The sequence below is a fragment of the Pseudophryne corroboree genome, chromosome 6 (assembly GCF_028390025.1).
Source record: "Pseudophryne corroboree isolate aPseCor3 chromosome 6, aPseCor3.hap2, whole genome shotgun sequence".
In the NCBI taxonomy this organism is placed as follows: Eukaryota; Metazoa; Chordata; class Amphibia; order Anura; family Myobatrachidae; genus Pseudophryne; species Pseudophryne corroboree.
This window is the reverse complement of record NC_086449.1, coordinates 142,876,248-142,903,280: the sequence shown is the minus strand read 5'-3', so window position 1 is coordinate 142,903,280 and position 27,033 is coordinate 142,876,248. Positions and strand designations below refer to the sequence as shown.

Here is a 27,033-nt window from a genome sequence, read left to right as displayed (position 1 = left end):
CTGAAGCAAGTCCCTTCTTAGCGGCAGAGGCCATGAGTCCTCTTGAAGTTCCGGGTACCAAGTCCTTCTTGGCCAATCCGAAGCCACGAGTATAGTTCTTACTCCTCTACGTCTTGTAATTCTCAAAACCTTGGGTATGAGAAGCAGAGGAGGGAAGACATACACCGACTGGTACACCCACGGTGTTACCAGAACGTCCACAGCTATTGCCTGAGGGTCTTTTGACCTGGCGCAATACTTGTCCAGTTTTTTGTTCAGGCGGGACGCCATCATGTCCACCTTTGGTCTTTTCCAACGGTTCACAATCATGTGGAAGACTTCCCGATGAAGTCCCCACTCTCCCGGGTGGAGGTTGTGCCTGCTGAGGAAGTCTGCTTCCCAGTTGTCCACTCCCGGAATGAACACTGCTGACAGTGCTATCACATGATTTTCCGCCCAGCGAAAAATCCTTGCAGTTTCTGCCATTGCCCTCCTGCTTCTTGTGCCGCCCTGTCTGTTTACGTGGGCGACTGCCGTGATGTTGTCCCACTGGATCAATACCGGCTGACCTTGAAGCAGAGGTCTTGCTAAGCTTAGAGCATTGTAAATTGCCCTTAGCTCCAGTATATTTATGTGGAGAAAAATCTCCAGACTTGATCACACTCCCTGGAAATTTTTTCCCTGTGTGACTGCTCCCCAGCCTCTCAGGCTGGCCTCCGTGGTCACCAGCATCCAATCCTGAATGCCGAATCTGCGGCCCTCTAGAAGATGAGCACTCTGTAACCACCACAGGAGAGACACCCTTGTCCTTGGAGATAGGGTTATCCGCTGATGCATCTGAAAATGCGATCCGGACCATTTGTCCAGCAGATCCCACTGAAAAGTTCTTGCGTGGAATCTGCCGAATGGAATCGCTTCGTAATAAGCCACCATTTTTCCCAGGACTCTTGTGCAATGATGCACTGACACTTTTCCTGGTTTTAGGAGGTTCCTGACTAGCTCGGATAACTCCCTGGCTTTCTCCTTCGGGAGAAACACCTTTTTCTGGACTGTGTCCAGAACCATCCCTAGGAACAGCAGACGTGTCGTCGGAAACGGCTGCGATTTTGGATATTTAGAATCCACCCATGCTGTCGTAGAACTACTTGAGATAGTGCTACTCCGACTTCCAACTGTTCTCTGGACCTTGCCCTTATCAGGAGATCGTCCAAGTAAGGGATAATTAAGACGCCTTTTCTTTGAAGAAGAATCATCATCTCGGCCATTACTTTGGTAAAGACCCGGGGTGCCGTGGACAATCCAAACGGCAGCGTCTGAAACTGATAGTGACAGTTCCGTACCACGAACCTGAGGTACCCTTGGTGAGAAGGGCAATTTGGGACATGGAGGTAAGCATCCTTGATGTCCAGGGACACCATATAGTCCCCTTCTTCCTGGTTCGCTATCACTGCTCTGAGTGACTCCATCTTGATTTGAACCTTTGTATGTAAGTGTTCAAAGATTTCCCATTTAGAATAGGTCTCACCGAGCCGTCTGGCTTCAGTACCACAATATAGTGTGGAATAATACCCCTTTCCTTGTTGTAGGAGGGGTACTTTGATTATCACCTGCTGGGAATACAGCTTGTGAATTGTTTCCAATACTGCCTCCCTGTCGGAGGAAGACGTTGGTAAAGCAGACATCAGGAGCCTGCGAGGGGGAGACGTCTCGAATCTCCAGTCTGTACCCCTGGGATACTACTTGTAGGATCCAGGGGTCCACTTGCGAGTGAGCCCACTACGCGCTGAAACTCTTGAGACGACCCCCCACCGCACTTGAGTCCGCTTGTACGGCCCCAGCGTCATGCTGAGGACTTGGCAGAAGCTGTGGAGGGCTTCTGTTCCTGGGAATGGGCTGCCTGCTGCAGTCTTCTTCCCTTTCCTCTATCCCTGGGCAGATATGGCTGGCCTTTTGCCCGCTTGCCCTTATGGGGACGAAAGGACTGAGGCTGAAAAGACGGTGTCTTTTTCTGCTGAGATGTGATTTGGGGTAAAAAAGGTGGATTTTCCAGCTGTTGCCGAGGCCACCAGGTCCGATGGACCGACCCCAAATAACTCCTCCCCTTTATACGGCAATTTCCATGTGCCGTTTGGAATCTGCATCACCTGACCACTGTCGTGTCCATAAACATCTTCTGGCAGATATGGACATCGCACTTCTCGCATATATAGAAATGCATCCTTTAAATTCTCTATAGTCAATAAAATACTGTCCCTGTCAAGGGTATCAATATTTTCAGTCAGGGAATCCGACCAAGCCACCCCAGCGCTGCACATCCAGGCTGAGGCGATCGCTGGTCGCAGTATAACACCAGTATGTGTGTATATACCTTTTTAGGATATTTTCCAGCCTCTCAGCTGGCTCCTTGAGGGCAGCCCTATCTGGAGACGGTACCGCCACTTGTTTTGATAAGCGTGTGAGCGCCTTATCCACCCTAAAGGGTGTTTCCCAACGCGCCCTAACTTCTGGCGGGAAAGGGTATACCGCCAATAATTTTCTATCGGGGGAAACCCACGCATCATCACACACTTCATTTAATTTATCTGATTCAGGAAAAACTACAGGTAGTTTTTTCACACCCCACATAATACCCTTCTTGTGGTACTTGTAGTATCAGAAATATGTAACACCTCCTTCATTGCCCTTAACATGTAACGTGTGGCCCTAAAGGAAAATACGTTTGTTTCTTCACCGTCGACACTGGAGTCAGTGTCTGTGTCGACCGACTGAGGTAAATGAGCGTTTTACAGCCCCTGACGGTGTTTGAGACGCCTGGACAGGTACTAATTTGTTTGCCGGCCGTCTCATGTCGTCAACCGACCTTGCAGCGTGTTGACATTATCACGTAATTCCTTAAATAAGCCATCCATTCCGGTGTCGACTCCCTAGAGAGTGACATCACCATTTCAGGCAATTGCTCCGCCTCCTCACCAACATCGTCCTCATACATGTCGACACACACGTACCGACCCACAGCACACACACAGGGAATGCTCTGATAGAGGACAGGACCCCACTAGCCCTTTGGGGAGACAGAGGGAGAGTTTGCCAGCACACACCAAAAACGCTATAATTATACAGGGACAACCTTTATATAAGTGTTTTTCCCTTATAGCATTTTAATATATATATACATATCGCCAAATAAGTGCCCCCCCTCTCTGTTTTAACCCTGTTTCTGTAGTGCAGTGCAGGGGAGAGCCTGGGAGCCTTCCCACCAGCATTTCTGTGAGGGAAAATGGCGCTGTGTGCTGAGGAGAATAGGCCCCGCCCCCTTTTCGGCGGGCTTCTTCTCCCGTTTTTCTGAGACCTGGCAGGGGTTAAATACATCCATATAGCCCCCAGGGGCTATATGTGATGTATTTTTAGCCAGAATAAGGTACTATCATTGCTGCCCAGGGCGCCCCCCCCCCAGCGCCCTGCACCCTCAGTGACCGCTGCTATGAAGTGTGCTGACAACAATGGCGCACAGCTGCAGTGCTGTGCGCTACCTTATGAAGACTGAAGAGTCTTCTGCCGCCGTTTCTGGACCTTCACTTTTCGGCATCTGCAAGGGGGGTCGGCGGCGCGGCTCCGGGACGAACCCCAGGGTGAGACCTGTGTTCCGACTCCCTCTGGAGCTAATGGTGTCCAGTAGCCTAAGAAGCCAATCCATCCTGCACGCAGGTGAGTTCACTTCTCTCCCCTAAGTCCCTCGTAGCAGTGAGCCTGTTGCCAGCAGGACTCACTGAAAATAAAAAACCTAACAAACTTTTACTCTAAGCAGCTCTTTAGGAGAGCCACCTAGATTGCACCCTTCTCGGCCGGGCACAAAAATCTAACTGAGGCTTGGAGGAGGGTCATAGGGGGAGGAGCCAGTGCACACCACCTGATCCTAAAGCTTTTACTTTTGTGCCCTGTCTCCTGCGGAGCCGCTAATCCCCATGGTCCTGACGGAGTCCCCAGCATCCACTTAGGACGTCAGAGAAAGAGGTTTTGCATATCACTGAGGAACCCCCTGTCCCTGACATGAGGGTACACATGTATAAAGGGAAAAAGCCTGAGGTCACTTTTCCATCCTCATTTGAACTAAGCGACTTGTGCGAAAAGGCTTGGGAATCTCCAGATAGGAGACTACAAGTTCCCAAAAGGATTCTTATGGCGTATCCCTTTCCACAAAAGGACAGGATACGATGGGAATCTTCGCCGAAGGTAGACAAGGCGCTGACACGCTTATCCAAGAAGGTGGCACTACCTTCTCAGGTTACAGCTTCCCTCAAGGATCCTGCTGATCGTAAGCAGGAGGTTACCATGAAGCACATTTACACACATTCCGGTACTATCGTTAGACCGGCTATGGCATCGGCCTGGGTGTGTAGTGCTGTCGCAGCATGGACAGATTCCTTATCTACGTAACTTAACACCCTAGATAAGGATACCATTCTAATGACCCTAGAGCATATCAAAGATGCTGCTTTATATATGGTCTATTTCTGCTAGGCGACTCCTGTGGACCCGACTGGACGGGGGATGCCGACTCAAAGCGGCATATGGAGTCGTTGCCTTACAAGGGGGAGGAGTTGTTTGGAGAAGGCCTCTCGGACCTTGTCTCTACTGCTACGGCCGGTAAATCGAATTTCTTATCTTATGTCCCCCCGCAGCATACTAAAAAGACACCTCATTATCAAATGCAGTACTTTCGTTACAATAAAAGCAAGAAGGGATCGTCCTTCCTTGCCAGAGGAAAAGGCAAGGGAAAAAAGCTGCATGCAGCTAGTTCCCAGGAGCTGAAGTCCTCCCCTACATCTGCAAAGTCCACCGCATGGCGCTGGGGCTTCCCGGGGGGAGTCAGCTCAAGTGGGGGCACGTCTTCGATTTTTCAGCCAGGTCTGGGTTCACTCACAGGTGGATTCCTGGGCTATAGAGATTGTTTGTTTCTCAGGGATACAGGCTGGAATTCGAAGACGTTCCTCCTCACCGGTTTTTCAAATCGGCTCTGCCAGCTTCCCCGTCAGAGAGGGAGTTAGTGTTGACTGCAATTCAAAAATTGTATCTTCAACAGGTGATAGTCAAAGTTCCTCTTCTCCAGCAAGGAAAGGGGTATTACTCAACCCTGTTTGTGGTCCCGAAACCAGACGGTTCGGTCAGGCCCATTTTGAATCTAAAATCCCTGAACTTGTACTTGAAAAAGTTCAAGTTCAAGATGGAATCGCTCAGAGCGGTCATCGCCAGCCTGGAGGGGGGGGATTGGATGGTGTCCCTGGACATAAAGGATGCATACCTTCATGTTCCGATTTTCCCTCCTCACCAGGCGTTCCTGAGATTTGCAGTACAGGACTGTCATTACCAATTTCAGACGTTGCCGTTTGGGCTTTCCACAGCCCCGAGAATTTTCACCAAGGTAATGGCGGAAATGATGGTGCTCCTGCGCAAGCAGGGTGTCACAATTATCCCATACTTGGACGATCTCCTCATAAAGGCGAGATCTCGGGAGAAGTTGCTGGACAGCGTGCCGCTGTCGGTGAGGATGTTGCAGGGGCACGGCTGGATTCTCAATATACCGAAGTCCCAGCTAGTCCCTACAACGCGCCTGACCTTTCTGGGTCTGATTCTAGACACAGACCAGAAAAAGGTTTTCCTTCCGATGGAAAAGGCTCAGGAGCTTATAGCCCTGGTCAGGAACCTATTAAAGCTAAAAAGGTTTCAGTGCATCACTGCACACGTGTCCTGGGTAAGATGGTGGCATCGTACGAGGCCATCCCCTTCGGAAGGTTCCATGCGAGGACCTTTCAATGGGATCTACTGGACAAATGGTCCGGGTCCCATTTACAAATGCATCAGAGGATCACCCTGTCTCCCAGAGCCCAGGGTATCTCTCCTGTGGTGGCTGCACAGTGCTCACCTCTTAGAAGGCCGCAGGTTCGGAATTCAGGACTGGATCCTGGTGACCACAGACGCAAGCCTCCGAGGTTGGGGAGCAGTCACACTGGGAACAAATTTCCAAGGTCTCTGGTCGAATCTAGAGACTTGTCTCCACATCAACGTCCTGGAGTTGAGGGCCATATACAACGCCCTACGCCAGGCGGAGGCATTGCTTCGGGACAAACCGGTTCTGATTCAGTCAGACAATGTCACAGCAGTGGCTCATGTAAACCGCCAAGGCGGCACAAGGAGCAGAGCAGCCATGGCAGAAGCGACCAGAATTCTTCGCTGAGCGGAAGGCCATGTAAGCGCCCTATCAGCTGTATTCATCCCGGGGGTGGACAACTGGGAAGCGGACTTCCTCAGCAGGCACGACCTGCATCCGGGAGAGTGGGGACTTCATCAAGAAGTCTTCGCACAGATCGTGGGACGGTGGGGACGGCCTCAGATAGACATGATGGCGTCCCGTCTCAACAAAAAGCTAAGGCGGTATTGCGCCAGGTCAAGAGACCCTCAGGCGGTAGCGATGGACACTCTAGTGACACCTTGGGTGTTCAGATCGGTCTAAGTGTTCCCTCCTCTACCTCTCATACCCAAGGTGTTGAGAATAATAAGACTAAGAAGAGTAAGAACAATCCTCATTGTTCCAGATTGGCCACGAAGGACTTGGTATCCGGATCTGCAAGAGTTGCTCACAGAAGATCCGTGGCCTCTTCCTCTATGACAGGACCTGCTGCAGCAGGGGCCCTGTCTGTTCCAAGACTTACCGCGGCTGCGTTTGACGGCATGGCGGTTGAACGCCGGATCCTAGCGAAAAAAGGTATTCCGGAGGAGGTCATTCCTACCCTGATCAAGGCTAGGAAGGACGTGACATTGAAACATTATCACCGTATATGGCGAAAATATGTTTCTTGGTGTGAGGCCAGGACGGCTCCTACGGAGGAGTTCCATTTGGGTCGTCTGCTTCACTTCCTGCAAACAGGTGTGACTTTGGGCCTAAAATTAGGGTCCATAAAGGTCCAAATGTCAGCCTTATCCATTTTCTTTCAAAAGGAATTGGCTTCTCTTCCTGAAGTACAGACATTCGTGAAGGGGGTGCTGCATATTCAGCCTCCTTTTTGTACCTCCGGTGGCGCCGTGGGATCTTAATGTGGTATTAAGTTTCCTCAAGTCACCTTGGTTTGAACCACTCACAACAGTGGAGTTGAAATATCTCACTTGGAAAGTGGTCATGTTGTTGGCCTTGGCTTCCTCGAGGCGTGTTTCGGAATTAGCGGCTTTGTCACATAAAAGCCCCTATCTGGTTTTCCACGTGGATAGGGCAGAATTGAGGACTCGTCCTCAATTTCTGCCTAAAGTGGTCTCTTCTTTTCATATGAATCAACCTATTGTCGTGCCTGTGGCTACACGGGACTTGGAGGATTCCGAGTCCCTTGATGTGGTGAGGGCTTTGAAGATTTATGTGGCCAGAACAGCGAGGGTTAGGAAAACTGAAGCGCTGTTTGTTCTGTATGCAGCCAGCAAAGTTGGTGCGCCTGCTTCAAAGCAGACTATTGCTCGCTGGATCTGTAACACGATTCAGCAGGCGCATTCTACGGCTGGATTGCCATTTCCTAAATCGGTTAAGGCCCATTCCACTAGGAAGGTGGGCTCGTCTTGGGCGGCTGCCCGAGGGGGTCTCGGCATTACAGTTGTGCCGAGCAGCTACTTGGTCGGGGTCAAATACCTTTGCAAAGTTCTATAAATTTGATACCCTGGCTGAGGAGGACCTCCTGTTTGCTCAATCGGTGCTGCAGAGTCATCCGCACTCTGCCGCCCGTTTGGGAGCTTTGGTATAATCCCCATGGTCCATACGGAGTCCCAGCATCCTCTAGGACGTTAGAGAAAATAAGATTTTACACTTACCGGTAAATCTATTTCTCGTAGTCCGTAGAGGATGCTGGGTGCCCGTCCCAAGTGCGGACTTCTTCTGCAAGACTTGTATATAGTTATTGCTTACATAAGGGTCATGTTTTAGTTTCATCGGTTTATACCGAGACTATGTTGTTTGTTCATACTATTAACTGGGTAGTTATCACAAGTTATACAGTGTGATTGGTGTGGCTGGTATGAATCTTGCCCTGGGATTCCCAAAATCCTTTCCTCGTACTGTCCATCTCCTCTGGGCACAGTTTCTCTAACTGTGGTCTGAAGGAGGGGCATAGAGGGAGGAGCCAGTGCACACCCAGAGTCCAAAGTCTTTCTTAAAGTGCCCATGCCTCCTGCGGAGCCCGTCTATTCCCCATGGTCCTTACGGAGTCCCAGCAACCTCTACGGACTACGAGAAATAGATTTACCGGTAAGTGTAAAATTTTATTTTATCTGTGCATTTCAGTCACCATATACCACTTAAATTCTCTGTTTGTGTTCTGCATTTGCAGTCACACTCCACAGGGTTTTTTTGTCAGGTACTGTGTCTGGGTATATTGTACTGTTAAGCCCTAAGGCTACGTTTTCCAAATAATGTCTGCTACACAGGGCGGGAGATCCGTGGCTGATCCTGCGTCATGCAGTGCTGACGCCGCTGATTTATCTGAGGAAAATATTCCAACTGAGGGTCCAGGTATCGGGGGTTCTGTACCCCTCAGTCAGTCTGCAGCATCGGTGGCACACCAAAACCCACCTTGAGCTGCTTTGTATAATTTACTGACTAGCTAGTAACTAGACTTACGCCCCCTGTGGCATTACAATCACATATTGTCCCTGTCGTAAATCCGCCATGGGCGGATGCTCTGTCGACTCAGTTACAGCAGTTAAATCAGTCTTTGGTTAACCAAAAGCCTAACCCTCGCCCTCCTAGGACCAAAGGGTCATCGTAAGCGGGCCATTTCTTCCTCACAATCCACTCATGTTTCAGATACTTCATCCGATGAAGATGGGGTATAAATTGTTGACGAAACTGACCCTCCAGATACGTCTAAGAAACCTGATAAGTTCAAACGTCAGAAGGTTACTAAATTAGTTTTGCCACATTCTGACCATTTAGTTGACATTCGTCAGGAATCCTGGGAGAAGAAAGAAATTCTCCCTGTCTAAAAAGATGCTAGCTCGTTATCCCCTCTCTGCAGAGTTACGTAAGATTTGGGAAACAACACCACTGGTGGACTCGCATGTAGCTCGTCTTGTGTCTTCTGCCTGTCACTACCATCACCTCTTTGAAGGAACCGACGGATAAGCGTGTGGAGGGTTGCTTGAAGTTTATTTACACTCTTGCAGGTGCTGTACATAGACCCACTATAGTGGCCTCTTGGGCTGCGAAGGCTATTGAAGCCTGGGTTCAAGCTGTTGAGGCAGAGCTACCTCTGAATTTTTCTGATAATGCCAGACGGTGTCTTTCATTTATTACCATAGCCTCTCATTACATTCGGGAGGCGGCCTCTGATGCCGTGTTCTGGCGGCCAAAGCGTCTACTACGTCCATTCTGGCTCGCCGGATTCTGTGGTTGTGGTCCTGGTCAGTAGACCTGGATTCTAAAAAGACCTTGGAGGTGATCCCTTTTAAGGGTGACATACTATTTGGGGAAGATTTGAACAAGATTGTTGCTGACTTTGCATCTGCTGAGATTGCATTTCTGCCAAGTACTAGTCCTTCGACTCCAAAGGCTAAAAGTACCTCCTTTCGTTCCTTTCGATCTCCAAGTAAAGCAAAGGGTCAGGTGTACCCGAAACAGGCTTGCACTTCCAAAACCTCTAAGCCCAAACCTAAACGTTCTTGGGCTGCCCGTCCGCCTGCTGCCAAACCACGCAAGCCTGCTGCATGACTGGGCGGGTTTAACCCTGAGGGACTCCAGGGTGGGAGGCCGACTTCTGCTGTTTTCCCAGGTATGGTTACAAACCACTTCAGAAGCCTGGGTGAGGGAAGTCGTCACTCACAGATACTCCATCTCTTTCAAGACACGTCCCCCTAGCCAGTTTTGCTTGACAATTATCCCTTCTGATCCGTTAAAAGCCAAACTTTTAAAATTGGTACTACAATCCCTCCTGGACACAGGAGTGGTAGTTCCGGTGTCTTTGTCTCAGAGGGGCAGGGGGTACTTTTCCACGCTGTTCCTAGTTCCGAAGCCGAATGGAACCTCCCGGCCCATTCCCAACCTCAAGTCTTTGAACAAATTTGTGAAGGTATCTACATACCGTATGGAAACTCTTTCGCTCTATTGTTCTTGCTTTGAAGCCCAGGGACGATATGGTATCCCTGGACATACAGGATGCTTACCTACACATACCTATTGCCATGTCGCATCAGCCTTGCCTTTTGGACTGACCACAGTTCCTCTGATCTTCACCAAGGTCATGGCAGTCATGACGGCTGTTCTCCATCGTTAAGGCATCAGGATCTTGCCATATCTGGACGACTTGCTGATCCTGGCGAACTCCCCAGAGGTGCTCATCTGTCATCTAGAACTGATGGTTCAAATCCTACAAGCCAACGGATGGCTCATCAATTGGAAGAAATCCTCGCTGGTCCCTGCTCAGAACATTGTGCACCTGGAGGCAGCCATGGACACCCATAACCAACGTTTGTTCTTGTCTCCGGAGAAGGTCCTAAAACTCCAGGACAAGATAAGATACTTCCTCTCTCGCCCAAGAGTGTTGATACACTCGGCGATGCAAGTACTAGGTCTCATGGTGTCGGCTTTCGACATGGTGGAGTACGCTCTGTTTCATTCCCGCCCTTTGCAGAGGTTAATCCTTTCCAAGTTGGACGGCCTGCCTCACCGGATCAGATCTCACATGATCTCCTTGACTCCGGAGGTTTGTCTGTCACTGAGTTGGTGGCTACAGGACCAACAATTGAGCAGGGGTCATCCCTCCTGGTTCTCCAACTGGGTTCTCCTAACGACGGATGCCAGTCTGCGGGGTTGGGGCACTGTCTTGGAGCAACACTCTCTTCAGGGTTGGTGGACCAGGGAGGAATCTCTTCTCCCGATAAATATTCTGGAGATGCGGCCAGTGTTCAATGCTCTGAATCTTGCCAGCATCTGGCACAGAACAGGCCTGTTCAAGTACAGTCGGACAATGCCACCACAGTGGCGTACATAAATCATCAAGGTGGCACTCGAAGCCGCATGGCGATGTTGGAAGTGTCCAAGATTCTTCAATGGGTGGAAAGACATCTGCCAGCCATATCGGCAGTGTTCATTCTGGGGGTCCTCAACTGGGAAGCGGACTTCCTCAGTCGTCGGGACGTACACGCCGGAGAGTGGACCCTTCATCCAGAAGTCTTTCAACTCCTCGTGGACAAGTGGAGCCTACCAGATGTAGACCTGATGGCATCTCGACACAATCGCAAGGTTCCGGTCTTCGGAACAAGGACAAGGGATCCTCAAGCAGCGTTCGTGGACACACTGGCAATTCCATGGAACTTTCGGCTGCTGTACGTGTTCCCTCCGTTTTCACTCTTGCCCAGGGTAATAAGGAAGTTCAAACAAGAAGGAGGAATACTACTTCTAATCGCTCCAGCGTGGCCCAGTCTGCATTGGTTCTCAGACCTGCAGGGTCTCTCGATAGAGCGTCCTCTTCTACTTCCTCAACGCTCAGACCTCCTCATACAGGGCCCTTGTGTCTACCAGGATCTGGCTCCACTGACTTTGACGGTATGGCTCTTGAAGCTTCACTCCTGAGGGCCAAAGGATTTCCTGAGGCGGTCATTCAAACTATGTTGAAAGCCCTAAACCAGCTTCGGCTCGGATTTTTTGTAGGGTCTGGAATTCTTACTTCACCTGGTGTGCGGCTAAGAATTATGATGCATACAAGTTCAGTACTGCCAAACTTTTGGTTTTTCTGCAACAGGGCCTGGACTTATGCCTTCGTTTGGCCTCCCTCAAGGTTCATATTTCAGCCTGGTCTGTGTGGTTTCAGAGAAAAATTGCGTCTCTGCCTGACGTTCATACTTTCACTCAGGGTGTTTTACGGATTCAGCCTCCCTATGTCCCTCCTGTGGCTCCTTGGGATTTGTCCGTTGTTCTGAATGCATTACAAGAGTCTCCATTTGAACCTCTTGAGACTGTAGACCTTAAATGGCTTACGCTTAAGGACTTATTTTTGCTGGCTATTGCCTCTGCTCGACAGGTTTCAGACTTGGGTGCTTTATCCTGACGGTCACCCTTTCTGATTTTTGACCGTGCGATTCTTAAAACTTGCCCTGGTTATCTACCTAAGGTGGTGTCGTCTTTCTACCTTAACCAAGAGTTTGTGGTTCCGGCCTTTATCTCTCCTGGTTTGTCCTCCAAAGAGCGGTCTTTGGATGTGGTACGTGCTCTCTCCGTATCTATGTGAAGAGAACCGCCTCTCTTAGGAGATCTGATTCTCTTTGTCCTTTTTTTGGTTTTCGCAAGCGTGGCTGACCTGCAAATAAGCAAACTTTGGCCAGATGGATTAGAATGGTGATTGCACAAGCTTATGCACAGGCTGGACTTCCAGCTCCTGCTGCTATCAAGGCCCATTCTACTCGGTCTGTTGGACCTTCTTGGGCGGCCTGCCGTGGCGCGTCCCTAGAACAATTGTGCAAGGCGGCTACGTGGTTCTCAGTGAACACGTTCATTAGGTTCAATGCCTTTGATACTTCCACCTCTGAGGATGCTTCCTTTGGACGCTGGGTTCTTGTGCCCGCTTCAGTGCGTCCCCTCCCATAAGGAACTGCTTTAGGACATCCCCGATGTTATTCCCTGTGGATTACCAGTGTACCCTGCTGCAGAAAAGGAGATTTATGGTAAGACTTACCATTGTTAAATCTCTTTCTGCGAGGTACGCTGGATTCCACAGGGCGCCCACCCTGACGCACTTAGCTTCTTTGGTTTTGTATGGCATTAGCCGCTGGTACCTTCTCCTGTCATGAGAATGTGGGTCTATGTGGCTAACTGTCGTCTCTTTTACCTGCTACTGCATTGGACTGGTTAACAAAACTGAGTTCCAGTGCCTGGAGGCAGGGCTATAGAGAAGGCGGTGCAGTGCATCCTGGGAACAGTCAAAGCTTTAGCCTGTTGATGCTTCGGATCAAGATCCAACTCTACACCCCCGATGTTATTCCCTGTGGAATCCAGTGTACCTCGCAGAAAGAAATTTAACCATGCTAAGTCTTACCATAAATCTCCTTTTTTCACCGGTTTGTTTACTGGAGGATAGGAAATACCTATGGTGATTGCTATTTGTATTATACGGTATCTAATGTTTCTGGTTTTCAGTGTTGTAACTAAGAGCCTAATTCAGTGCTAATATTTACACAGATAAGTAATTATCGTCCAACTGAGCATATGGTGGCACTGCGCTCGCGCCAATGTACCTTTTCCAAAGTCACTCACAATGAGGATTTATTCGCAAATTGACAGTCAGGGACTGTTTGGAGGTGGTTGTAGGGAGTGGCAGCAAAAACGCAGGCATGTCGCAATTTGTTTGGGGCATATTTCAGCCACCATCTGTGATCTTTTATGCAGAAAACATGGCGCCATTATTTCCCGTGGCCCTTCTGAGCAACCGTAGAGCTACTGGAATTATCAAAGGATCTGCAACCACCGCTACATGTTTATACGCAGGTGCTGATATTTGCTAAGCGGTGAGCGTCTGAAACCATTTCCAGGTGGCTACAACATTAGCATATTTTCGCTGCGTACTGGATCACTGCTGCAAAAGCGTTAGTGTACACCTCTGCATCAGGCCCTTAGATCGCCAGAAAAGTCCAGAATGGGGAAGTTCTTGTATGTTCCACCCCCCCAACATGGCGTCTCTTTGAGTCCTGCACCAAGGATGCAGGGATAGATTTAAAAAGGGAAGAAATCTAAACACTAATGCATTGTGTGTATTTTCTGTTTATTTTGTAGATTTGTGAGAAGAGAGATGTTTTCCATAAAGGCACACAATTTGGTTTTCAAGAAAATAAGAACAGAACTTCAAAAACTGCGTCCCTTCCATATAGAGCAAAAACAGGAAAAATACCTGCCCAGCAATCCATCTTGGACAGTAGATTTGGGAATAAGACTTTATCCAGAATCCCTGTACCATCTAAACTTGGTCTACCTAGAGCGAGACCTGACCAGCCGGATCGTTCTGTAAAGACCAAATCTAGGGACATTGTAAAAAGTGTAGCAGGCAAGACATTGTCTTCTGCAGCTCCAGAGTCCTGTGAGAATGAGGCTGAAAGATGTGATGAGGCAGACGGCAGATCAACAGTCATTTTATCCCTGAGTCGTCATGTGGAGAAACATGAAATCTGTCCGAGAGAGAAGACCTCACTTTCTCATAGAAGACCAGCTGCATCGGGGGATGTAACCACTATTCGGTCCAAGTGTACCATTAAAAGAGAGCAGAGGATATATCAGGATAGCAGAAAGTCTGTAACTAGAAACCTATCTAACAGAGCTCCCACCCAACAACCAGTCCATGAACCCAAGACCCAGCCAACCGCTGGTAAACCTATACCTGTTGCCAGCACTGGGCATAACCACAGAGTCTCTATTGTCAAACAGCCGGCACCTAACAGGAGTGCAATTGAAAGGAGTTTAAGAATGAAATCATTGAGAACTGATAGCTCACATGTAAACCAACCAGCAAGTGTGCATGCAGTTCATGTGAAAGACAGCACTCAAAATCCCACTTGCACTAGCAAACCCAATTCCACTATGCGGTCTGCTTCTTCAGCTGGTCCAGAACACAAAAAGATGACCTATGATCCTGTGCCAAAAATTAGACCGCGCAGTTTCAGTTATACCTCCATGAAAACATCTGATAGTCAACACCTGGTGAATAAACAAGCAGTCGGACTAAAAAGCACGGGGTTGTCTGCCTGTACTAAAACACTGTTTAGACCCCTTGTTGATGACTTTAAACAAACCAATGAAAGAGAAAGAAAGCAATGTGTAACTAATAATATTGAAGAAGCCACTGCTTTCCCCAGACCATCTAACCTGGCAGCCGGTGATACCAACATCACACCTCACACTCCTCGGATGACTGCAGATGATCGCAAGTATGATAAAACGTACACACTATCGTAATGCTCCTCTTTCCTGATTGTTAGAGGCCAGTAATCAAGCATGGGGCTTCTGTGGAGCAGATTTTCTAATCTTTACAGTAGGCTTGAATATGGCAATGTGGAATGATGCTCTCATATATGCTGCAATATCAGGCTAACTAGGCTGAAAAACCCAATGATCTATGTACAAATCCAATGTTTGGTGACCTTCACATGTGCAGGAAGTGTTCCACACGTGTGTAGAACATGTCCTGTGTGACCGTTCTCAGTCCTCTGCAGCATTTTGGGAGCAGGGGCCGTTTTACAAAACACTGGCGTGTCACTGCGGTTTTGTAGGAGCGCCGAGCCCAAGGTCTGAGTCATTGAATGCAGAATTCCTGGACCCAGCGTATGCATTTTAGTTGTGTGGTATTGCACAGCCACTTCCCTGTGGCTGTATAATAAAGTACAAATCTGAATCAGGCCCAAAGTTGCTCAGAGTATTAAGCTAGCCTGATGGTTGTTTAGTTTGCCAATTTAGCGCAAATGGATTCATTTAGTTATCTCACCTGACCTTTTTTAAATTGAATTTTAACAGCTCTTGGTAGTAAGTACTGGTGGCGATGGTCATTGTGTGTGTTTTTACGCCTGACTCCCAGATGTCCAGAGACCTGTCCCCAGTTTTGGCATAGTGTTCCTTAGGCAATCAGACTGAATGGCTGGAACTTGTCAGTAGCCTGATGAAGATGATGTAAATGTCTAACAAATGCAAAATGCCTCATCTAAGTAACAGTTTTCACACTCCTTTCATAACCTTTAGTATAATGGGACGTATGGTGTATCTGTTGATAATCTCATTCGCCAGCGCTGCATAATGTGTTGCTGCTTTACACTTAGAGAATGAGGGTATACCAGGAGCAATACCCCAGGGATGATTCTCCTTTGTTATTGTTGTATCACCTCCTCCGCTATCTCTCTCCTTCTGCCTGTTCCCATCTTGCCCACCTTCTCAATCTCTCCCTCTCATCAGGCACGGTCCCCTCTGCCTTCAAGCATGCACTTGTCTCCCCTATTCTTAAAAAACCTACCCTTGATCCTAACACTCTCTCCAACTATCGAACCATCTCTTTCCTCCCTTTTGCCTCTAAACTTCTTGAGCGTATTGTCTATAATCGCCTCACTGCCTTTCTTTACTCTCACTCACTGCTTGACCCATTCCAGTCTGGTTTCCGTTCTCTCCACTCCACTGAAACTGCCCTCACAAAAGTCTGCAATGACCTCCATGCAGCCAAATCTAAGGGCCACTACTCTATTCTTATTCTTCTTGACCTCTCTGCTGCTTTTGACACTGTGGACCACCCTCTCCTTCTGCAAATCCTTCACTCTCTTGGTCTGCGTGATACTGCCCTGTCCTGGCTGTCCTCCTACCTCTCTGATCATTCCTTCTCTGTCTCCTCTCATGATGCTACCTCGCCCCCACTTCCACTAACTGTTGGTGGCCCCCAAGGCTCTGTACTCGGTCCTCTCCTTTTCTCTCTCTATACGTCCTCTTTAGGTGAACTCATTAGTTCTTTTAACTTCCAGTATCACCTCTATGCTGATGACACTCAAATCTACCTTTCCTCCCCTGATCTCTCCACGTCTCTCCTCACTCGTACATCCAAATGTCTTTCTGCTATCTCTTCCTGGATGTCCCAGCGCTTTCTTAAACTCAACATGTCTAAGACTGAGCTGATCATCTTCCCACCCTCCCGCACAACCTCACCTCCCACAATCTAATTATCCATTGATGGCATGACTATCTCCTCTAGCCCCCAAGTACGCTATCTTGGTGTAATCCTTGACTCCTCCCTCTCCTTCAAACCACACATTCAGCACCTCTCACAAACCTGCCATTTTCATCTCAAAAACATTTCCAGGATCAGACCTTTTCTCACCCAGGATGCCACGAAGATCATTATTCACTCACTGATTATTTCCAGACTGGACTACTGCAATCTCCTCCTAACTGGCCTCCCTGACAATTACCTCTCTCCACTCCAATCTATCCTCAGTGCTGCTGCCCGGCTCATCTTCCTCACCAAATGCACTACGTCCACCTCCCCTCTCCTACAAGCTCTTCACTGGCTCCCCTTCCCTTTCAGAATCCAATTCAAACTTCTCACACTCGCTTACGAAGCACTTACCCACTCCTCTCCCATTTATATCTCTGACTTTATCTCCCTTTACTCTCCCACCTGTCTTCTTCGCTCTGCTAATGCACGCGGACTCTTCTGTCTTCTGGTTACTTCCTCCCACTCCTATCTCCAAGATTTTTCACGTGCTGCTCCCTTCCTCTGGAATTCTTTACCTCTCCCCCTCAGACTCTCCACCTCTCTACAAAACTTCAAACGGGCTCTTAAGACCCATTTCTTTACCAAACCCAGACAAATCTCATCCTAACCCTCTGTTCCACGCTCTCTATGTACCCCATCTGTGTCACCCCTGTCTGTCTACCCCTCCCCTTAGAATGTAAGCTCTTCCCTCATGTGCTTATACTTTTCTTACTTTAATAATCCTCAACTGCCCAAATCCCGCAGTTTTTTGGCCACCTGGAACTTATCTCTGTCATTTACTGGTGTAGTTATGCTTAGTTTACCCTGTACTTGTCCTATATTGTCTTCAACTGTAAGTTACTGTTTTCCTGTTTTGATTATGTGCATATGTACTCTGTAATTGGGCGCTGCAGAACCCTTGTGGCGCCATATAAATAAAGGATGATGATGATGATGATAATATACCGCAGTAGACGAGGGGAATATTTAAAAGAAAAATTGTTTGTGCTTTTTATCCATGGAAATTATATTTATGGAAAGATTAAACATTTGTTATTTTACACAAGTCCCAGAACCTGTTAGGTTTGATTACATGTGGGTGAATTTTGCAGAAAGTAAATGACTGAGGGCAGATGGGGCTATTCTGGAGAAAGTAAGGGTGCATTTTGGGTTGAGTGATGTGACTATTCTGAGGTTGTTTTGATGTGTTTTTTTTTTTTTTATTCTTGAAATTAAGGGTAATGGAGGTGTAATTCAGAGTTGATCGCAGTAGCAAGTTTGTTAGCAGTTGGGCAAACCCATGTGAACTGCAGGGGAGGCAGATATAACATGTGCAGAGAGAGGTAGATTTGGGTGGGTTTTATTGTTTCTCTGCAGGGTAAATACTGGATGCTTTATTTTCTCTTGCGTCCTAGAGGATGCTGGGGACTCCGTAAGGACCATGGGGTATAGACGGGCTCCGCAGGAGACATGGGCACTATAAAGAACTTTTATTATGGGTGTGCACTGGCTCCTCCCTCTATTATGCCCCTCCTCCAGACCTCAGTTAGATTCTGTGCCCAGAGGAGAATGGGTGCACTACAGGGGAGCTCTACTGAGTTTCTCTGATAAAAGAATTTTGTTAGGTTTTTTATTTTCAGGGACCACTGCTGGCAACAGGCTCCCTGCATCGTGGGACTGAGGGAGAGAGAAGCAGACCTACTTAAGTGATGGGCTCTGCTTCTTAGGCTACTGGACACCATTAGCTCCAGAGGGATCGGAACGCAGGTCTCCCCCCGCCGTTCGTCCCAGAGCCGCGCCGCCGTCCTCCTCACAGAGCCGGAAGATAGAAGCCGGGTGAGTATAAGAAGAAAGAATACTTCAAAGGCGGCAGAAGATTTCAGATCTTCCCTGAGGTAAGCGCGCAGCAGTAATGCTGCGCGCCATTGCTCCCACACATTGCACACACTGACAGGCACTGATGGGTGCAGGGCGCAGGGGGGGCGCCCTGGGCAGCAATATAAACCTCTGGACTGGCATTTTTAATATATGGGCTGCGGAGGCAGTAGATATATACATTCCCCGCCATTATTTGTACATTTGAGCGGGACCGAAGCCCGCCGCTGAGGGGGCGGAGCTTGGTCTCACAGCACCAACGAGCGCCATTTTCTCCACAGTGATCTGCAGAGAAGCTTGCTCCCCGGACTCTCCCCTGCTGAACGGTGATACAGGGCTGAAAAAGAGGGGGGGGGGGGAGGCACATTTAGGCGCAGTGAGTGTATATCACAGTTAATATATATTAAAGCGCTTTATCTGGGAATTGGTTCCAGTGTCAGTTGGCGCTGGGTGTGTGCTGGCATACTCTCTGCCTCTCCAAAGGGCCTTGTTGGGGAACTGTCCCCTTATAGATATATCCCTGTGTGCGGGGGGGGGGGGGGTGTCGGTACGCGTGTGTCGGCATGTCTGAAGCGGAAGGCTCATCCAAGGAGGAGTTGGAGCAGATGATTGTGGTGTCTCAGTCGGCAACGTCGACTCATGATTGGTATGATATGTGGAATATTTTAAATGCAAATGTGACCTTATTACATAGGAGAATGGACAAAGCTGAGTCCAGGGAAACAGCACGGAGTCAATCCACGGATTTGACTGGGTCACAGGGCCCGTCAGGGTCTCAAAAGCATCCCCTATCCCAAATAGCAGACACTGATACCGACACGGATTCTGACTCAGTGTCGACTATGATGAGGCAAGGTTACACCCAAAGGTGGCCAAAAGTATTCATTATATGATTATGGCAATAAAAGATGTTTTGCATATCACAGATGAACCCTCTGTCCCTGACACGAGGGTGCGCATATATAAGGAAAAGAAACCGGAGGTAACTTTTACTCCATCTCATGAACTGAACGAATTATTTGAAAAAGCTTGAGAACCTCCAGACAAAAAACTGCACATTCCCAAGAGGATCCTTATGGCGTATCCTTTCCCTGCAAAGGACAGGGTACGGTGGGAATCCTCGCCCAGGGTGGACAAGGCTTTAACGCGTCTGTCCAAGAAGGTGGCGCTACCGTTTCCAGACACCGCAGCCCTCAAGGATCCTGCGGATCGTAGACGGGAAACTACCTTAAAATCTATTTATACACATACGGGTGCTTTGCTCAGGCTGGCAATAGCATCGGCATGGGTTTGTAGCGCAGTGGCAGCGTGGACAGATACCTTGTTAGCTGAAATTGATACCCTGGACAAGGATAACATTTTACTGACTTTAGGTCACATTAAAGACGCAGTCTTGTATATGAGAGACGCTCAAAGAGACGTGGGGCAGCTTGGTTCCAGAGCCAATGCCATGGCAGTTTCGGCGAGACGAGCTCTGTGGACCCGCCAATGGTCGGGTGATGCCGACTCAAAGAAGCATATGGAGGTTTTACCTTACAAGGGAGAAGTTCTGTTTGGGGATGGTCTCGCGGACCTGGTTTCCACAGCTACCGCGGGTAAATGTACATTTTTACCTTTTGTTCCCCCACAGCAAAAGAAAACTCCACAACATCAGATGCAGTCCTTTTGGTCGCATAAGTCCAGAAGAGGTCGGGGCTCCTCTTTCCTCGCCAGAGGTAAGGGTAGAGGTAAGAGAACACCTGCTTCGGCTAGTTCCCAGGAGCAGGTCCTCCCCGGCTTCTGCTAAATCCACCGCATGACGCTGGGGCTCCAGTGATGGAGTCCGCGCCGGTGGGGGCACGTCTTCGATTCTTCAGCCAGGTCTGGGTTCTGTCAAACGTGGATCCTTGGGCGTTGGAAATTGTATCCCAAGGTTACAAACTGGAGTTCGAAGAGGTGCCCCCTCGACGATTTTTCAAGTCTGCCTTGCCAGCCTCTTCCCCGGAGTGGGAAGTAGTATTAGATGCAATTCAAAAGCTGTGTCAACAGCAAGTAATTGTCAAGGTTCCCCTGGTCCAACAGGGAAAAGGGTACTATTCAACCCTGTTCGTGGTCCCGATGCCGGACGGTTCGGTCAGTCCCATTTTAAATCTAAAATCCCTAAACCTGTAAAAAGTTCAAATTCAAGATGGAATCACTCCGGGCTGTGATATCCAGTCTGGAAGGAGGGGATTTTATGGTGTCGCTGGACGTGAAGGATGCCTACCTTCATGTCCCCATATTTCCTCCTCATTAGGAGTACCTGAGGTTCGCGGTACGGGACCGTCATTACCAGTTTCAGACGTTGCCGTTTGGGCTTTCCACGGCCCCGAGGATTTTCACCAAAGTGATGGCTGAAATGATGGTGCTCCTGCGCAGGCAGGGAGTCACAATTATCCCGTACTTGGATGATCTCCTGATAAAGGCGAGATCGAGAGATCAATTGCTGAGAGTTACAACAACACGGTTGGATTCTCAATCTGCCAAAGTCACAGTTGATTCCAACGACTCGACTATCATTCCTAGGCATGATTCTGGACACGGAACAGAAGAGGGTTTTTCTACCAATGGAAAAAGCCCAGGATCTCCAGAACATGGTCAGGGACCTGCTAAAACCAAAAAGAGTTCATCAATCCACTCGAGTTCTGGAAAAAATGGTGGCAGCCTACGAGGCCATCCCCTTCGGCAGTTTCCATGCGAGGACGTTTCAGTGGGACCTTCTGGACAAGTGGTCGGGGTCCCATCTGCAACTACATCAAAAGATAAGCCTGTCCCCCAGGGCCAGGGTGTCTCTCCTGTGGTGGCTGCAGAGTGCTCACTTTCTAGAGGGTCGCAGGTATTTAAGACTGGGTTCTGGTGACCACGGACGCGAGCCTCCGAGGATGGGGAGCAGTCACAAAAGGAAGAAATGTTCAGGGTCTATGGTCAAGCCAGTAGGCTTGTCTACACATAAACGTGCTGGAATTGAGGGCCATATACAACTGCCTACGACAAGCGGAGTATCTTCTTCGCGACCTACCGGTTCTGATTCAATCAGACAACGTCACAGCCGTGACTCATGTAAACCGCCAAGGCGGGACAAGGAGCAGAGTGGCAATGGCGGAAGCCACCAGAATTCTGCGCTGGGCGGAAAATCATGTAAGCGTTCTGTCAGCAGTCTTCATACCGGGAGTGGACAACTGGGAAGCAGACTTCCTCAGCAGACGATCTCCATCCAGGAGAGTGGGGACTTCATCAAGAGGTCTTTGCAGAGGTAACAAGTCTTTGGGGACTGCCTCAAATAGACATGATGGCGTCACGCCTCAACAAAAAGCTTCGGAGGTATTGTGCCAGGTCAAGGGACCCTCAGGCAGTAGCGGTAGACGCCCTAGTGACACCATGGGTGTTTCAGTCGGTCTATGTGTTCCCTCCTCTGCCTCTCATCTCAAAAGTACTGAGAATCATAAGACGAAAAAGAGTACAGACAATACTCATTGTTCCAGATTGGCCTCGAAGGGCCTGGTATTCGGATCTTCAGGAGATGCTCACAGAAGATCTGTGGCCTCTTCCTCTCAGGGAAGACCTGTTGCAGCAAGGGCCTTGCATGTTCCAAGACTTACCGCGGTTGCGTTTGACGGCATGGCGGTTGAACACAGAATCCTAGCTGAGAAAGGTATTCCGGAGGAAGTTATCCCTACTCTGATAAAGGCTAGGAAGGAGGTAACGGCGAAGCATTATCACCGTATCTGGAGGAAGTATGTATCTTATTGTGAAACCAAGAATGCTCCTACGGAAGATTTCCATCTGGGCCGTTTTCTCCACTTCCTACAGACAGGAGTGGATATGGGCCTAAAGTTAGGCTCCATTAAGGTACAGATTTCGGCCCTATCTATATTCTTTCAGAAGGAATTGGCTTCTCTCCCAGAAGTCCAGACTTTTGTAAAGGGAGTGCTGCACATCCAGCCTCCTTTTGTGCCACCAGTGGCACCATGGGACCTTAACTTGGTGTTACAGTTCCTTAAATCACACTGGTTTGAACCCCTTCAAACGGTTGAGTTAAAATTTCTCACCTGGAAGGTGGTCATGTTATTAGCCTTGGCATCTGCAAGGCGGGTGTCAGAGTTGGCGGCCTTGTCTCACAAGAGCCCCGCGGCCTTGTCTCACAAGAGCCCCTTCTTGATTTTTCATGTGGATAGAGCGGAATTGAGGACTCGTCCTCAATTTGTGCCTAAGGTGGTTTTTTCATTTCATATGAACCAACCTGTTGTGTTACCTGTGGCGACGAGTGACTTGGAGGACTCAAAGTCCCTGGATGTAGTCAGGGCCTTAAAAATCTATGTAGCCAGGACGGCTAGGGTTAGGAAGACAGAGGCTCTGTTTGTTCTGTATGCAGCCAACAAGGTTGGCGCGCCTGCTTCTAAGCAGACTATTGCTCGCTGGATCTGTCACGCGATACAGCAGGCTCATTCTACGGCTGGATTGTCGTTACCAAATTCGGTAAAGGCCCATTCCACTAGGAAGGTGGGCTCTTCTTGGGCGGCTGCCCGAGGCGTCACGGCATTACAGTTGTGCCGAGCAGCTACTTGGTCGGGTTCAAACACTTTTGCAAAATTCTACAAGTTTGATACCCTGGCTGATGAGGACCTCGCGTTTGCTCAATCGGTGCTGCAGAGTCATCCGCACTCTCCCGCCCGGTTTGGAGCTTTGGTATAAACCCCATGGTCCTTACGGAGTCCCCAGCATCCTCAAGGACGTAAGAGAAAATAAGATTTTAAACCTACCGGTAAATCTTTTTCTCCTAGTCCGTAGAGGATGCTGGGCGCCCGTCCCAGTGCGGACTAAATCTGCAAGACTTGTATATAGTTGTTGCTTACATAAGGGTTTTGTTACAGTGGAGATCGGTCGTTGACTGATGCTGTTTTTTGTTCATACTGTTAACTGGTTGCATATATTCCAGGTTATACGGTGTGGTTGGTGTGGGCTGGTATGAATCTTGCCCTTAGATTACAAAATCCTTTCCTCATATTGTCCATCTCCTCTGGGCACAGTTTCTCTAGCTGAGGTCTGGAGGAGGGGCATAGAGGGAGGAGCCAGTGCACACCCATACTAAAAGTTCTTTATAGTGCCCATGTCTCCTGCGGAGCCTGTCTATACCCCATTATCCTTACGGAGTCCCCAGCATCCTCTACGGACTAGGAGAAAAAGATTTACCGGTAGGTTTAAAATCTTATTTTCTCTGACGTCCTAGTGGATGCTGGGGACTCCGTAAGGACCATGGGGAATAGACTGGCTCTGCAGGAGACTGGGCACTCTAAAAGAAAGATTAGGTACTATCTGGTGTGCACTGGCTCCTCCCTCTATGCCCCTCCTCCACACCTTAGTTAGATTTCTGTGCCCGGCCCGAGCTGGATGCACACTAGGGGCTCTCCTGAGCTTCTAGAAAGAAAGTTTAAAATTAGGTTTTTTATTTTACAGTGAGACCTGCTGGCAACAGGCTCACTGCAACGAGGGACTAAGGGGAGAAGAAGCGAACCTACCTGCTTGCAGCTAGCTTGGGCTTCTTAGGCTACTGGACACCATTAGCTCCAGAGGGATCGACCGCAGGACCCGTCCTTGGTGTTCGTTCCCGGAGCCGCGCCGCCGTCCCCCTTACAGAGCCAGAAGCATGAAGATGGTCCGGAAAATCGGCGGCAGAAGACTTCAGTCTTCACCAAGGTAGCGCACAGCACTGCAGCTGTGCGCCATTGCTCCTCATGCACACTTCACACTCCGGTCACTGAGGGTGCAGGGCGCTGGGGGGGGGGGCGCCCTGAGCAGCAATAAAAACACCTTGGCTGGCAAAATAATCACAATATATAGCCCCAGAGGCTATATATGTGATAATTACCCCTGCCAGATTCCATAGAAAAAAGCGGGAGAAAAGTCCGCGAAAAAGGGGCGGAGCTATCTCCCTCGGCACACTGGCGCCATTTTCTCTTCACAGTGTAGCTGGAAGACAGCTCCCCAGGCTCTCCCCTGTAGTTTTCAGGCTCAAAGGGTTAAAAAGAGAGGGGGGGGGGCACTGAATTTAGGCGCAATATTGTTTATACTAACAGCTATAGGGGAAAATTCACTCAGTGATAGTGTTTATCCCTACAGTATATAGCGCTCTGGTGTGTGCTGGCATACTCTCTCTCTGTCTCCCCAAAGGGCTGTGTGGGGTCCTGTCCTCAGTCAGAGCATTCCCTGTGTGTGTGCGGTGTGTCGGTACGGCTGTGTCGACATGTTTGATGAGGAGGCTTATGTGGAGGCGGAGCAGATGCTGAAAATGGGATGTCGCCCCCTGTGGGCCGACACCAGAGTGGATGGATAGGTGGAAGGTATTAACCGACAGTGTCAACTCCTTACATAAAAGGCTGGATGACGTAACAGCTATGGGACAGCCGGCTTCTCAGCCCGCGCCTGCCCAGGCGTCTCAAAGGCCATCAGGGGCTCAAAAACGCCCGCTCCCTCAGATGGCAGACACAGATGTCGACACGGAGTCTGACTCCAGTGTCGACGAGGTTGAGACATATACAGAATCCACTAGGAACATCCGTTACATGATCTCGGAAATAAAAAATGTGTTACACATTTCTGACATTAACCCAAGTACCACTAAAAAAAAAAAAAAAAAGGGTTTTATGTGTGGGGAGAAAAAGCAGGCGGTGTTTTGTTCCCCCATCAAATGAGTGAATGAAGTGTGAAAAAGAGTGGGTTCCCCCGATAAGAAACTGGTAATTTCTAAAAAGTTACTGATGGCGTACCCTTTCCCGCCAGAGGATAAGTTACGCTGGGAGATATCCCCTAGGGTGGATAAAGCGCTCACACGTTTGTCAAAAAAGGTGGCACTGCCGTCTTAGGATACGGCCACTTTGAAGGTACCTGCTGATAAATAGCAGGAGGCTATCCTGAAGTCTGTATTTACACACTCAGGTTCTAGACTGAGACCTGCAGATAGTGCTGCTGCAGCGTGGTCTGTAACCCTTTCAAACAATAAGACGTCGTCTTATATATGAGGGATGCACAGAGGGATATTTTGCCGGTGGCATCCAGAATTATTGCAATGTCCATTCTGTCAGGAGGGTATTAGAGACCCGACACTGGACAGGTGATGCTGACTTTAAAAGGCACATAGAGCCTTATAAGGGTGAGGAATTGTTTGGGGATGGTCTCTGGGACCTCGTATCCACAGCAACAGCTGGGATAAAAAAAATTTACCTCAGGTTTCCTCACAGCCTAAGAAAAGCACTGTATTATCAGGTACAGTCCTTTCGGCTTCAGAAAAGCAAGCGGGTCAAAGGAAAAAGCTGCACCAGTCAGCCAGTTCCCAGAATCAAAACCCCGCTTCCCCTGAGTCCACCGCATGACGCGGGGGCTCCACAGGCATAGCCAGGTACGGTGGGGGGCCGCCTCAAAAATTTCATTGATCAGTGGGCTCGCTCACGGGTGGATCCCTGGATCCTTCAAGTAGTATCTCAGGGGTACAAGCTGGAATTCGAGGCGTCTCCCCCACGCCGTTTCCTCAAATCTGCCTTACCGACAACTCCCTCAGGCAGGGAGGCTGTGCTAGAGGCAATTCACAAGCTGTATTCCCAGCAGGTGATAGTCAAGGTGCCCCTACTTCAACAAGGACGGGGTTACTATTCCACACTGGTTGTGGTACCGAAACCGGACGGTTCGGTGAGACCCATTTTAAATTTGAAATCCTTGAACACATACATTAAAAAAAATCAAGTTCAAGATGGAATCGCTCAGGGCGGTTATTGCAAGCCTGGAGGAGGGGGATTACATGGTATCCCTGGACATCAAGGATGCTTACCTACATGTCCCCATTTACCATCCTCATCAGGAGTACCTCAGATTTGTGGTACAGGATTGCCATTACCAATTCCAAACACTGCCGTTTGGACCGTCCACGGCACCGAGGGTCTTTACCAAAGTAATGGCAGAAATGATGATACTCCTTCGAAAAAAAGGAGTTTTAATTATCCCGTACTTGGACGATCTCCTTATAAAGGCGAGGTCCAAGGAGCAGTTGTTGGTCGGAGTAGCACTATCTCGGGAAGTGCTACATCAGCACGGATGGATTCTATACGTTCCAAAGTCACAGCTGGTTCCTACCACACGCCTACTGTTCCTGGGGATGGTTCTGGACACAGAACAGAAAAAAGTGTTTCTCCTGCAGGAGAAAGCCAAGGAGCTGTCATCTCTAGTCGGAGACCTCCTGAAACCAAAACAGGTATTGGTGCATCACTGCACACGAGTCCTGGGAAAAATGGTAGCTTCTTACGAAGCAAAATTCCATTCGGCAGGTTCCATACAATAACCTTTTAGTGGGACCTCTTGAACAAGTGGTCGGGATCGCATCTTCAGATGCATCGGCTGATAACCCTGTCTCCAAGGACCAGGGTATCTCTACTGTGGT

The 27,033-nt window shown here is 49.0% G+C and overlaps 1 protein-coding gene across 1 annotated transcript in view; it reads left to right on the top strand.

Annotated features, from left to right (window-relative positions):
* CKAP2L (cytoskeleton associated protein 2 like) overlaps positions 1-27,033 on the top strand; it is a 66,541-nt gene that overhangs the window by 21,321 nt on the left and 18,187 nt on the right. Inside the window, exon 4 of the mRNA XM_063931957.1 lies at positions 13,772-14,916. Coding sequence (XP_063788027.1) covers positions 13,772-14,916 — 1,145 coding nt within the window. The remainder of the gene's footprint in view (positions 1-13,771; positions 14,917-27,033) is intronic.